The sequence below is a fragment of the Cygnus olor genome, chromosome 2 (genome assembly GCF_009769625.2).
Source record: "Cygnus olor isolate bCygOlo1 chromosome 2, bCygOlo1.pri.v2, whole genome shotgun sequence".
In the NCBI taxonomy this organism is placed as follows: domain Eukaryota; kingdom Metazoa; phylum Chordata; class Aves; order Anseriformes; family Anatidae; genus Cygnus; species Cygnus olor.
This window is the reverse complement of record NC_049170.1, coordinates 65,976,076-65,990,792: the sequence shown is the minus strand read 5'-3', so window position 1 is coordinate 65,990,792 and position 14,717 is coordinate 65,976,076. Positions and strand designations below refer to the sequence as shown.

Below are 14,717 nucleotides of genomic sequence, written 5' to 3'. Positions count from 1 at the left end.
CAGGTACATTGAAAATTAGTGAGAGTCTTTTTTCTTTCTTCCAACTATTGCTTTTTATTTTTACATACGAATAGCAATTGACTGTGAAATGTGACAGAAAGGTTTCATGATACACTTAAGACTGCAGAGTTTAAATCCCAGCACAGAAGCTGTTCGTTTTTTGGTTAAACCTAACGCTACAGTGCATGGCATCATTATAGCTCAGGAAAGGGACTGGTGAGGATGTAGGAGGGAAGAAGCCCTTTTAAAACCTATGCTTGCACTTGGTGCTAGTGTCAATGCATTGTCTTTTACCTGCACCCCAAATGTGTTTCTTTTTGAAGGAATTTGCATAAGAAGCAGAGAGAGGAGAAGCATGGGATTGCTAGACAAAAGCAGAACTAGAGGTCTGATGTGGAGGGGAGGGGCAATTCAGAGAGCAGAAGTTAGGTCACCACCTCAGGACACAGACGTCACCAGTCACTGTCCTCTGCATCCAACACTTTTTGTTCCCACAAGGCATTCAAGATGAAATCCAGGTGCCTGTTCACGGGCCTCAAGCTGCCACGGCTGCTTCTCATCTGCCTCTTCCCAAACCGACCGATGGGGCGAACGCCACGTCCCACGTACCAAAAAGGGTCGATCTCGGGACCTGGAATTCAAAGCACTGGGTGAAGCATCTACTACTGTATGTAAAGGCAGCACTTCCTGAACACCTCAAGGGCGTTAAACAGTTTATTAGTAGCCCAGGAGAAAAGCCAAGGGGAAAGGCTGCAGCCAGACACAACTTTCTGGTGCCTGTGAGGGTCGCTTGCCATATGTCAAACCTAAAGAAAGAGCATTCAGATGCAAAATTAATTTTCATCTGTCTGGTCTGCATAACCTGCAATTCTGGAAGAGGTTACAAAGCAGCCTACATCCAGGAAGACCACAGCAGTTCCCTGGTCTGCCCCTTTTAAACTGTCCCCTCTGAGGTGCCCAAAATCCTGAAGGTCCTACTTTGCAGTGTTCATTTCTGCTCTGCGTACCATCTCTAAAGGCTAACAAATCCATTGGATTGCAGGGAGGGTTCCTGTGCTAGAGGTACACATACAAACCTAATTCTCCTTCAATTGTTTTCATGGATGATTTTTTTTTCCTTTTAATGCATATGAAATATACTCATAATTGGCTTATTTTATAGCCTGGTGTAGTTCTACAGCAGGTGTGGAGAGGGTATAGTTGTATTAGAAGACTAAGATATAGTGGCAGGGAAAATATGCAAAGGTGAAGCTTCCCCAAAGAAAGCCAAATCATTCCAAAGCCGGTGGGATGTCAGGAATAGGAAATAGATCTCAATTTAAGTGCATCATACAGTATCCAAGTCGCACTAAAGTCTCAGGCAAGGCAGCAGGATTTTCCCCTGTGTGTATCCCCGCTTGAACAGAGAAAACAAAACAAAACAAAAAACCCACTTCGGCTGTAAATTTCTCCATACACCCTGTAAGTGTTTCAGCACAGTGTTTAACATCCCGCTGCTCACCAAAACCTAAGCCATTTCATATTTTTCACTCAAGTACCTAAACCAAGGCTCCCCACATCTCTAATTGTCTTTGAAAGAGGAAAGATGTGCCACTGAGAACCCACGTGCCTTACTCCCCACACCCAACTCTCTCCCACTCCACGTTCAATCATCACCCATTGCTCCTTAGAGGGAAAGTGAGATATCATGATCCAGATTCTCTCAAAAATATGTTGTATTGTGTGTTAGCATTTCCTTAGGACATTCAGAATTACCCTTCATCTGGGCAAGCTCTGTTCTTCACAGTATATCTGAATGAGTATGCTTCAACCACTTGTATTTTGACTTTCAGACAACTTGTAATTCCAGACAGACATGAAGATCCCTGTAAAGCAAATTTAAGCTACTGGCACATGCTGCTTTGTTACTCCTTAGAAGTAGCCATGAACTGCCACAGATCTACAGAACATAGCTGAAAATTAGATGCTTAAATAGTCAATGTGTACTGCCTTGCATTTTCTTTGTCAGTCTTTTGTAAATTGGTGTCTCCTCTGGTATTTATAAAAAATTACAGTATTTTCCTTGGCAAATTAAGGGTCATGAGGTGGAGATTAAGTTAATGTAAATTGAAGAACAGGATTCCACACCACGCTTTATCCATCCATTTTATCATGGAAACACCCACGTGGATTTGCTGCTGATCTTTGCCTGACAGTGTGACCCTGATCCCTTGATGCACCAGAGGCCACGAGGTCATCATATAGGGGTCCACCACATTACGTCAGGTGAGACTCATACTTACTTCTGTTGTCTATCTGATGTTTAAATGGCCTGCTCTGTCCTGAAGCAAAGCTGAGAGATACCAAGAGCACCAGCATGTAGACAGTGACCAACTTTAAGTGCTTTGGTGACCACTGGGCGCGTGGTGTCCATGAGATCAGATGCCACATGGTGGAGTGGTGGTAGGAAGGCTGTGAGGAGAAAAATGGGCATAGGGAACACGTATGAGTTAAAGCCCTAAAGGTGAAGGAAGGTGTCAACTGTAACAGTGTGTTCCTATCACAGCCATTTCATGACTAAGTCCTCTGAAACCCAGACACTGAGAATGTCCTGGGTATTTCTGTTTAAAGGCAAAGGCTGTACAGTGAAACATCTATTGAGGTAAGTTTTCAACTTGAGCTTTTCCCCCATCATCCATAAAAACCTATGGCACAGCTTTACATGACACTTGAATCCTGGCCCTGAGGTTGCTGTTTGCTGACTTTCTGTGTGCCCCTCTGTATGGTCATGGGCATTGGCCATCAGAGTGTGTTTTAGCCATTATCTCTATCATCCTTTCCACACTTGTGAAATATATTTAACATTTGCAATTTACACAATCTCTTTAAAACTAAGTGCATTAGAAAGATTTACTGAAAGGGAATGTTTCTCCCCTGTCAGCTCATCCTTTTACAGACAGCATGCAAAAGTATGATTTCCAGTTATGGTTTCCACTGTTAGATGTCCCAATCCTGTCAATGCATCCAGATGCAACCAGATGAGAAATCCCCAAGAGAGAAGGACTGTGCCTAGTCAAGCAAACAGCATCCAGGAGGTAAAGAATCCCAGGCTCTGGTTATCACCACATCCTATCTATGTGACATTTTGGGCAAGCTACATTGCAGCAGTTCTCCCAGCTGTAATACTAGGAGTCTACCTTGTAATGTGCAAAATCTTGCCATATTTGATGGTCTGGAACCTCTGCATACAGAAGTCAGTAGAAGCCCTGTTTGCTTAAGTATTAGCTTAAGAGTAGATATACAGGCAAAGAGTTACAGGAAGTACTTTTGGCTATGCCCACACAGAGGCTGCGCCCTGTGTAAGGGTGGGATTTTTCCCCCGTTGTTGCCTGACCACTGTAATGCTAAAATTTTAGCTCACTTTCAGTGTGGGCAGAGCAGGAACGAGAATCTTTTGATGGAAGATGCTCCCAAGAACACTGCAAGAGCAACAAAAGAGCACATGAAAAATCTGTCTCTATCTTTCATTAAAATGCAGTCTAAAAGCTCTTTAAGCCCTAGTAATCAGTGACGGTGTTTTTTTGTTTGTTTGTTTGGTTGTTTTTTTTTTTCCTTCCCCACACTAGCAGTTACTTAGCAGGCAGCTAGGTGGAAAATGATTTTAACCAGTAATTTTAACTGAACTGTAAATTATTTTTGTAATGTAATATCTCAAGGCAATCAGAACTAAATGATCTTAGCATGTAAAACCACATGGGATGCATTCTGGCTTCAGTTTCAGCTGGTGTACATCTCTTGTTGCTCCATGTTTAGCAATGCTTTAAACTCAGTGAGACAAAATGAAGATGTTTTGAGGAATTTCTCCTGTGTGCTTAGATGGCTGTAGACAGGATTTCCAGATTACTTGCTGTATGGTTTTGTGTCTAGCTTTTCTGGGAACTGAGTGATCGAATGAAAGACCTGATGTTGAGCTCATTGGTAATAAAAGACAAAAATTTCCTAAGCAATGCTGTGTCTCAGTCTCCATCAGGGGGTCCTGTGCCTAAATCAGCCATTCAGGCCACTTCCTAGAGTGCTGTTGTTTATCAAACTTTTTGTTCAGCTCCTTGACCTGGCTGGGGTTTCAGTGAAGCACATGGTGCTCACTGCTCTTCACTAAGTAACATGCCATGCCATAGTCAGGGGACTCAGTACCTCTGATCCTCCCTATTTTTCCTTCTCCTAATTGTCCTACCCCTGCTTGTATGGGGAGAAACGTAGGCACAGATGCTGCCAGAAACTTGACCCCAAAAGATGCTGAGCATCTCCAACTCCAGCTCCACCCTGTCACTAGGCATGAAGGAGAAGTACAAAACTCTGGTTACCTGCTCACAGGCCTTTGCATTGGCCCTGAGAAGCAACAGGGCTGGGAGATGATCTGTGATCTCCTCAGATACAGACCTGCCTGAGCCCACAGCCCACCAGCCTTCTTCCAAAGAGAAAATTGGAAAACTAAGACCTTGTGTAGTCTTTTTGCCTGCTCTCCCTTTCCAACCATTAAATAATCACCAAAAAGGTTTAAAAAATTTACCAGTTTCAACAAAACTTGACACAATTAAAAGGTTCAGGAACAATTTTGTTCGTGGAGTGCAGCATGAAGTTAGCACCACTGCCAGCTCAGTCAGTTTGCTGGTTCTGCTTGGTGCCTGTGCAGAAAGAGCCTTTAAACTTTGGCTGAGCAATATCTGTGACAGCAGTCCCGTAACTTCAATCGACATCAGAGAAAGTTACAGCTTGTTTAAGTAACCGGCAAAGTTACAGTGAAGCAACTCGTTTTTATTTCCAGCTAAGCCATTAAGGAAGTCATTGCACCTAGGTCCTGTTTGTCAGCTCTGACCATGCTATTCCCAGCTGAGGATATCAAAGAAATGTTGCTTTCCAGCAGCCTTGGAGTATAGCAAGTATCCCCAGCACCTCTGGCCCTGTCAACATCACAATTTGCTGTGGATATGCCCCACACAAGCAGTGGGAGGCAGCCCGGCCCTCCCTCTGGGCACAAGGGCTCAAAGCACACTGAACTTGAGTTCTGCTACAGGTCCATCTGGTCTAAACCTACAGTGGATATCTTCAGAAGACAAGGTACTATTAACTCTCTAAACCCTAAAATAGCATCTTACTCAAGACCAGCAACTGTGTTACCCTTTTCCTGTGCAAATCCAAGTGGCTTTCAGGTTTGAAAGCAGTGTTGGAAACCTCCAAAGGAGCTCAAACCTAGGGTGACTCCAGGCCTGGGATCAGGCTCACATCACCACTGTGCTGCAGGCTCCAGCCTGTGCTCTCCCTGCAGAGGCATGAAACTGCCCACAGGTTTCCTCGGCACTGCCTCCTTCACTGCCAAAACTGGGAAAAAGTGCATGGGACTGAGCACGGAGCACAGCTATGTACATTAATGTAGAGAAGCAAAAGCCAAAAATAAAAATTAAAACAAGGAAATCCAGCAGGAAAGAGCCAGGACAAGTGCCAAAGCAGCTAGCTGTCACTCACCTGTTTCCACCAAGGCAGTTCCTCAGGTAGCCGCTGTTCTGAGGAAAAGCAGAGTGGCTGCTGGGGGCTTATGGCTTTTATAGTGCAGAGAAGTGGGCTTGAAGGTGGGGGGAGTCAAGAGGTGGGCCAGGAGGACGTCAGCAGTGCTAGTGAGCAAAATTTAAATTCACAAGGGGAGGGGAAGAGAAGTGAGGCTCCCTTAGAAAGCTATTGATCAGGGCAGGGAGCAAGAGCTGAGGGCGGCGCTATGGGGAGGCGGGGGCCTGGAAGGACACCTCGCTGAGGCCCCCCAGCACACCAAGATGAGAGTGGAGGGCAGGGGCCCACAGGCAGGCCGGGGCAGTGCTGGCTGCCACGCTCAGTACAGGGCAGAGCCTGGCTCCCTGCCCATGCTCCTCTGGCTGCTGTCCCACCTCCCCTTTTCGCGTGAGTCCACAGCTCTCATCCTGACCTGCAGCTGGGGCCAGCTCACCCCTGTGCACACGTGAGGCTCTTCAGCAACAAAGCACCCAAGTGACTGATCCACCCAAGCAACGGATCAAATCCCATCAGGCTCAGCTTTGTGTCTGAGCACATGCTTATGAGAGTTGTGGCAGAGAAAAGTTTCATCAGCACGAGGCTAAGATCTCAAGCAATACTGCATTTCTACAGTAGCCATCTCTTCCACATGGCTATTTTTACCTCTCTCTCTTGACTAATGTGTCAGCACAGTTCTCGCTGTTACAGATCCCACAGCTTTAACAGCTGTGACTGTATTTACTGTGAGGTTTTGTAGAGGAGCACCATTCACCCTGGCAGGTATTTCACTCCTCCGTTGCAACTCTGTGGAGAGGCTGAAATATGGAGGACCATGGGGCTCTCTGGAGACCGCGGGCTCTGTTGCAGATTCAGGATCGTGCTCAGCTCCTAGTGAGAATGAACACAAAAGAAACAGTTTGTAAACCTGTGTTTAAAAGACTTGGCCCTGAGACATGACTCAGTCCATAAGCTGAGACCAAGTAGGAGGTACTGCAATGTCAACAGAACAAAGTGGGAGTTCAATAGCGGAACTGTCATTTAGTTTTCCTACAAAGACACCTCCAGCTGAGGAAACCTCAAAGCATAAATGACACTTTTTCACTGCAACCACCTCCCAAAAGAAATGAGTGATTTTTTATTTTTTATTTATCTGGGGGGAGGGGAGAGTGTAATTTGCGAGGTACTTGCACAAGGAAGTGTGACTGAAATTCTGTTTTGCCCTGATCTTACTCAGTATCAAGGCATCAAGGTGACCCCACCACCACCATCCAGGGGAGGGGGTGATCACTAATATGGGAGTTAAAATAAATTCCTCCCTTATGTGTAGTATTCTCTACAGCCATGTGTATGAACACACACAGTAAGGAAGCCTAAGAAATACTCTTCGTTTCTCCAAATTCTGCTTAGTAACAGCTAAAAGAAGTGTCTCCCTTATCCAAGTTTTCAAGAGTTTACTCAGACTACTTAGGATCACAATAGCAACATATGAAGAGCACTTCAAGTCCATGACAGCACAAGAGGTCTTTCTACAGCCAACACAATCAATATACATTCTTTCTTCAGCAATCTCCTTTTAGCATGTTCCCTTTGAACCTTGCAAACACTCGCTACTTAAAAAATCAATCTGTATCCAAGAACCAGTCCATAGCTGTGCCTCCATTGTGCTAATTTTGTGTGCATGCGTGGAGGGGTTATCTTCGTAAGTAAAACCCTTCATTGTTTTGCATCGTAGCTCTTTTCCCTTATGACTCTACATGTTTATTTGGACCAGAAAATGTAGGTATCCTTTCTTGATCTCTAGTGGGCAATTGCTGGAGTGAGAGTTTTTTCTCTTCAGGATGTGTAGCATCTGTTCTTGTTTTGCTAAGTGATCGTATCATCTTAAACCAGAAGTAAAAGGCAAACTCATCCCTTTTACTCTTTCTAGTCTTGCTACCATTGTGATGTGAGACTTTCAATAGCACAAATAATTTTTACTGATTGATGCCTACATGACCATGTAAAATAAAATCGTGCAATATCTTCATCTAAACATGATATGCTTATTAGTAAATGATGCCTGAAAAATAATATGCTGTAAAAAGAAAAAGCATTATAAGGAGAGCCAGCATTTAAAATGCTCTAATATGCTCAGCTGCTTTCACTCAGGCCCAAGGTTCATCTGCTGCAGTATCTGGCTTTTGATGGTGGCTCACAGAGAACATCTAGGGAAGACTCTGCAAACAAGGCAGTATATTTTGATGTTCCTCGCAAGAACACCCTCCCAAGCCCCAGAGATTTGTGATTCAGAGACTTCCCAAGCCTAATATGTTTTTGTAGCAGGTAGCCCTTAATGGTCCAACCTAGACGATTCTGTGATTCTGTGATTACTTTATCTTTCAGAGTTGCCTCTTGAACGCATGTTAATTCTCAGTATCCACATCACGTGCCACGGATTTCACAAGGATCAAATCCATGCCTCTGTTCTGGATGCACCACTTGCCAGTTTCAAGCACTTATTTTTTCATTTTTGCTTTTGGTCATTCTGCCTTCATGAAAGGTTACTGTAAAATGTTCTGGGCAATGAAGACTAGTCAGCTATGAGACAGTCTATTTAAATGAGCCTCATCAGGCATTTCTCTTACCAAAGTACTATTTTACTCCACCTTCATTGACTATAAGTTTTCATCTCTTTCCAGCAGGCCACAACCAAACTATCTTAGTGCTATCTATAGCACTGAGAGGCTTCACATAAATCATCCTGACTTCTCAGAATCTTTTCAGGAAGTTGTGATCTTATTTTATTTAGATATGCTGTTCATAGCAAGACTTATGCTTTGGCTCAGGAAAGCAAGACAGCACAGAAATGCAAAAGACATTCATAATTAGGAGGAACTGGGAAAGAATGATCAAGGGAAAGGAGGTGATGAAAGCATGAACTGGGAAGATCATCTAGAGGACAGCTTGGCATGCAGTGAAGGGGCAGAGGTGTTACTACCTCCTTCTTTCTTCTGTGTTTACTGAGAAGTTGGGCACATGCACACAAACTAAATGTGAAAACCACCAAAGCAAAGGCATTTAATGCAGTTGGATAGAGAAACAAAAACTTTTTATTTTCCAGCCCACCACTCTCATTGTTTCACATGCCAGCATGAGAATAGTTCGAAAATACCACTGTGTTGAACTTCCACATAAGCCATGAAACTGCCCAGCCTTCATACTGAGGTAGAAAATGACTTACATGTTTGAAATGAAGGAATAAAATATGGCCATTCTGATTTTGCTTATCTTTGAATGAGAGGGAGAGATTTGAGATTTGTGCTGTCTGGAGCTGGAAATTCTTACCTGACTAACCAGGAAATATTTTATCAGTGATTGAGAAGAGGCCCAATTGCACTAATTGAGTTTGGAGGATTCATGGAAAGTTGTATTCAATCTATTCTGAAAACCATGTCAAGTCAAGCAACAATGTGTGACCATCAATTATGTCTGGATTTACACTGAAGCTCTTCTCTACTAACATTATTCAGGTTTAGAGAAAAGCCAAGACTGGCTTTATTTTTGAGTAATTTTTTTCTTTGAGAAACAGGACCATCTAGTGGTTAAGACAGAAATTAGCCTCTTGCTCATCACGGAGCAACAAATGAACCTCCACTAGTTTCAAACAAAAGCATGTGTATCTCAAAATCTAAACGTGTACCTGAAGCTAAACCGAACTGCGTATAAGCCAGCTCTCTAACAAGTTGGACTGGATATCCAAGTGTTTACCACCACCACAGTGCCAGCTTTGCACAGTTCTCCCAGTTATCACAGGCTTACTGGAACAACTGTTAGCAGCTGGGCAGCTCAGGCATGGGCTACAGATCAGGGCATCGATCAAGCTCCCTAAGCCCTTCCTTAGCACACTGTGGAGGCTTTGCATCAGATTTAGAGCCCAGATGGAAAAATACAAGCCAGACTTGGCATGGTTACAGCCACTTTCAAAACCACATTGCTGACAGTGTAGATAGAGGGAAGATTTCTTCTGAAACTTTTGCTATTCTTCCTCCCTGCTAGAGGCATTACACAGCCTTCAGCATAGCACTTAGCATGGCTGTCAAATGCAGCTGGGTATAGTAGGTAGACCCATGTAGCAGGAGCAAGGAAGAGTACAGTTCAAGAAAAGAAATCAAGGATGGAAGTAATTTGGCCTGTCTTGAAGCATCCAGCACTGTATTCCAGCACTTGGTCATTATTTTCAGATTATCAACATTAGGCCAGAACAGGCATACCTCTGGTACTGGAGTAGAGCTGAATTTGTGTATAAAGTAGTTGCATTGATAGAAGACAGGATTAGTGCTGCTATTTGCTATTTGCACATTCCATGCACAATTGCTTTGTCAGGCAACTTAAACTGATGTTTGAACACTGCATACTTCAAGCAATAATTGTCTGGGTTTCCAGGCTGTAGCAAAGGACAGTCAGCACAGGGTCTGCTATGGCCTGGTAAGGCAGAACACAGGACCATGTCCAGGGGATCTGCGTACATGACCAATCCCCAGTTAAATTAACAGACCTTTTGGCTTTGTAAAGGCTCCTAAGGAATAAAAAATTCAATATTAGGGTGCTGCACATGAAAGTGTGTATATATATATATATATATATGTACATATATACACAAACAAACAAACAAAAACCCCAGTGTTGTTCATTCCACTTATTACAGAGATGATTGAAGGGAGCTTAAGGTAAGGGCATCCTTATGTGTACACATGCCATGACAGATATCATTCAGAATCGTACTTAAAGCAAGGCTTTAGCCCTTACCACGTGGGTGACTTCTTCTTTCCTGACACATAGCTCTTGTGGTATTTCTGGCTCAAATTTCCAACACAACAATTCTCTGGAAGAACAATATTTCTCCCAACTGTCTGGCTTACTTGTTACTCCTGAAGGGCAGCTGAAGTACTTCTGGGGGTACTCAGTAAAAGTGGGGTTTTGAATTACCATGGCGTTGTGTGCAAAAGTATACTTGATGGCTCCATTGTGTCATATTTTTCATCTGCATGCCAGTGAGTCCCTGGATTTCATCCTTGCAGCTGATCCAGTCATAAATAACCTTCAATGATTCACATACCATTTGACAGATGAACTGAGATACTGTCAAAGGAAAGCTCTAATTGCTATTCATAACCAGGTCTTGCAACCATTACACTTAAATAGCTTGAAGCCACGATCAGGATAATTAGAAAAGATGTTCTTCTTTTCCTGCAGAATAGTTGCTGAGTTCTATATTAGTCATGGAATAGCAAGAATATTGGTCCCAGACCATTGCTTAAGCACTGATATCAAATAGATATTAGGGAATGGGATTAACTCCAGTCTTGTCTCTAGAACAATTAGCTGCAATCTGAAATTTAACCCTAAGCAACAACACCTCTGGTTTCCACACAGGTATTACACCTATTTTAACTGCTCCTACCTAATTTATTTGCTGCCGCTAGGCCATGCCTGCTTGGCCCACCTTTCCGCAGCCAGGTGCAGCTGGAAGCCTTCACTACCAAGATCTTCACAGCCACAGCAGTGGCTGCTCAAGGCCATGGAGAGGACTCAGTGAAGGCAAGGGACCTCAGGACAGCTGCCAAGGGGGCAAAAGTAGGACAAGAAGCACATCTCCAGCAGGATGCCACCTGTCTCTACCCACAGTGACCAAAACCTGGTGCAAGATGGTGGCAAAGACAATGTTTGTGTCAGACCTAAGTGACGGATATGACATGGAGACCTGCGGCTCCCTCTGAGGAGGGCAGCTGAGAGAGAGAGAGCTCTTTGCATTGGCACAACCTTGCAGAGACCGCACACCAAAGCACATGGATGCTAAGGCTGGCTGCCAAGGGAACAATAAGCATGCCTGACATAGCCTTTGTTTTAATTGTCACCCACTGCATGCCAAGATGTGCAATTAGGATTTGTTTCTGTTCCCTCTGCAGCTGTCAAGGTTTGCACTTAAGAACTGGTTGTTCTGATTTTGTCAGGACAATGAAGTCACATCTTCTCAACTTATAAAGCAGCTTTTTTGTTTCCCAGACACCAAATCTCTCATTTGTAAACTGTACAATAAATCTCACAGAGGCACCATGAGCCCATGGGCCTGGGTTAACCCTACTAAGAACTACAAGTACAAAACTATTTAAAATGTATAAAGGTTCAAAGTAAGCACAAGGACTTCTGCAGTGAGCAAAGAACTCGCCTAAGCCTGCACACTTAGGCTTTCGTTTTGTGTCTGAAGATCCACTGTCCTCTCATCCACAGCCTGTCCCAGCCTCTGTCCTCTTTGGTTGTCCCAGCAGAACTGTTGCAGTATTATGCAAGTGAAGTGGAGTTGAGGTTTTAAACTTTGAGTTTGTTTTTACAACCCCAATCAGTTTGCTGATCTATTTCATCATGATGCCTTACAGAGACAGTGGTAGTGGTCCAGACAAGGTAAAGAAACTATGAGCTGGGAGAAAAAAGGGGTGACAGGAGGCCTGCTTTGCTGCTGGGAAAAAAAGTTTCATCAGATGATGATGGGCAAGCAAAAGATATAACAACATTTTGCATAGAGTCTTAAGTGTTGGCAAAACCGCATCAGAGCCAAAAATTACCCATATTAGTAGTAATGTAAGTTCTCTGAGGGAGGTGCTGTAGACCTCCTCGGGACATGTCCCTAAGTTTGGGTGTCTTGAGCTTGGTCAATCCGCCCAGAAGGTCTCTCTGTGACTAGTTTGGCATCCTCAATCCACAGATGCTGTTCAAATTTGTAGCATGCCTCTGTGACTGAAGCAGGCACCGCAAGCCTTGTAATTTGCATCTCCCCATCCTCCCATTGCTGTCCCCATAATGCCCTTTGCAGCCACCTGGGTAAGACTTAGACAACCTTTCTCTGCAAGCCATATTGCAGTGAAAGGCTTCAGTGATGGCAGCACATGGTAGGTAGAGGGTTTGTTCCATGACAAATCACCCTGCTTCCCCCAGGGGAAAGAGGAAATCCTCCCTGCAAAATGCAGGGAGGGAGGGAGGAAAGGAAGGAAGGAAAGAAGGAAGGAAGGGAGGGAGAAATATTGGTCCTGGCAGGCATGCCAATGCAACTAGGTTATTGTACATCTGCAATGCCATTAATCACCTCCTGAGGACTGGCAAGCTTTGTAATGCAAGCACATCTTTTCAAGGCAGAGGTTTAAATGCAAGCGTTTACCACTGCAGCCCCAACAAGGGAAGGAGCACGTGAGGAGACACTGGTGGTTTGTGTGGTGCTGACCGTCTCCCCCAACACACCCTGACGTTGAACATCTTTTTGTCCAGGAAGGTATGCCTGAAGAAGAGGTTTTATTCCCAAATTGTCTGAATGGGAAGTGTTAAGGTGAAAGAAAAAACACCCCAATTCTAGGACAGCTTAGAAGGTCAGCCCAGCTTGGAAACACAGAGGGAGACCCAAGTAACAGCAGCACCCAAACCAGAGGCACCCAGACAAAGGGAACCCCACGGGGGCACCCCAAAAGTTAGTCAGCCTCAATAACGAGAGGCTTCCGTAACCAGGGGCTTATACTGTGGGGAAGTGGGCGTCCAGACCAGTTATTTCCAGGTGCCCGTGGCCTCCTCGGGAACACACTGATCTGTGAACACAAGCACACCCCCAACACTGGGGCTGCTCCTCAGCCGCCACCTGCTCCCTCAGCCACTTCGTCGCGGTGCACTCTGGGCACTGTAGTCCTTCGGCCCTCCGCGGCGCTGCGTGCTCTCCAGCCGCGGGGGGCGGGGGGACTCTCTTTCCCACGGCGCAGCGCGGGGGCGGGGGTGGCCATCAAGTACCCAGAGCGGGGGGGCGAACCGCTATCTTAGGGGGAGATGCGGCGGCTGCTACCCGGTGGTGGTGCTGTGGGGCGGCGTGCCGCGGGCAGGCGGCTCTCACCGCTCCTCTCCTCCTAGCTCTCGCGTTTAGTCTTTCCTCCCTCCGCCTCCCTCGCAGATTCGTTACCCCTCCCTTTCCTTTCGTTATCCCTCCCCGCCCCACTCCCCACCTCCGGCGGCGCTGCGGGGCCGGAGCCGTGAGCGGAGCGGAGCCAGCCGCGGCCTTTTCCCCGCCGCGCCAGCCTCCCGCCGCAGAATCGCATGTCCTCTATCCAGAACCTCCAGTCCTTCGGTAAGGGGAGCCGCTGCCGCCCCGCTCCTGCCCCCCGTCTTGTGTGTCGCCGGCCCGTCGCTTGCCTGGGTGTGTGGGAGCACCCCGAGCCGGGCTCGCTGGTGGCTGCAGCCCCCAAGGTCTTAAAGTCTAGGTGGGCAGAGGGAGGCCGGGTATGGTGTCAGGGAAGGGAATTTTCTGCTTAATACCTCTGCTCCAATTAAAAAAGCGCCTTGCTTTGCTGCAAGACTGCCTTTTCCTTGCTAATGCCCCAAAACCTGATATATGCCCTACCTATGATACTGTTTGTATAGATCGAGCTGTATGGATGGTAGGTTATTTCTCTTGTATTAGCATGGAAGTTTACCTTAGTGGGATGTGGTTCTCCAACTTTCTTATCTGTAGGCAACAGAAGCAAGCAAAAAAGACACTGTAAGATAATGTTGTCAAGCTTTTGGTGTTAGTTTTAACTCTGGCCTTGTGCACATAGGAGACATATTAGGAGGTTATGTAAATCATCATCTGGGAGTTTAGCTCACAGGATTTCTCTTAAGTTATCTAGTGTTAACACCTACAGTGTTGGCTCATCTCCAACCTAATCCTAAACTCTGTCAAGCCACCTTTGTGTCAAGGCTCCCTTTTTCTTACACCTTTTATTTGAAATATTAATTCCGTTCCTTTTTCTACTGAAGTTTTATTCTTTTGGTATGTTTGTTTTAAGTGGATGGCAAAACTTAATTGGTATTCTTGGATTTGTATTTTGGATGGAAGTTCGGGAAGTCGTAGCTTGCACAAATGTTGAACCTGTGTTTCTTGTATATGAGGCTCTTCAATATGGTTCTGACTAGTATCCAAAAATTACTTCGTATGTTAATAAAACAAACAAACAAAAACCCGAAACAAACAAACAAACAAAAAAAAAACAAAGTTCATGCTTCAAGATTTATTTGGAGGAGCTACTGATTAGGAAACTTGTAGGGCTATCAGGTAGAATAGAGTCAGTATTAAATAAGCTTTTGCGGAGAACAGAGAACAAGAAGTATAACTTGGGAACCTTTCTTCTTCAGTGCCTTGCAGTTTTAAA

General features: G+C 45.0%; 2 protein-coding genes across 3 annotated transcripts in view; one reads left to right on the top strand and one right to left on the bottom strand.

The window, feature by feature from the left end:
* Positions 1-39: 39 nt before the first annotated feature.
* LOC121064795 (prolactin-releasing peptide-like) lies at positions 40-13,489 on the bottom strand. The gene is made up of 3 exons (XM_040546883.1): positions 13,424-13,489; positions 2,283-2,451; positions 40-631 (listed from the first exon to the last, which is right to left on the bottom strand). Exons 2-3 carry the CDS (start codon positions 2,428-2,430, stop codon positions 453-455), a joined length of 327 nt encoding a protein of 108 aa, XP_040402817.1. The 5' UTR covers positions 2,431-2,451; positions 13,424-13,489; the 3' UTR covers positions 40-452.
* The window catches only part of EIF1B (eukaryotic translation initiation factor 1B), a 42,066-nt gene continuing 40,658 nt past the window's right edge, over positions 13,310-14,717 (top strand). The window contains exon 1 of one of the 2 annotated variants that reach the window (XM_040546882.1): positions 13,310-13,654. In XM_040546882.1, coding sequence (XP_040402816.1) covers positions 13,624-13,654 — 31 coding nt within the window. In that variant the 5' untranslated portion in view covers positions 13,310-13,623. The remainder of the gene's footprint in view (positions 13,655-14,717) is intronic. The other variant, XM_040546881.1, reaches the window with a different exon arrangement.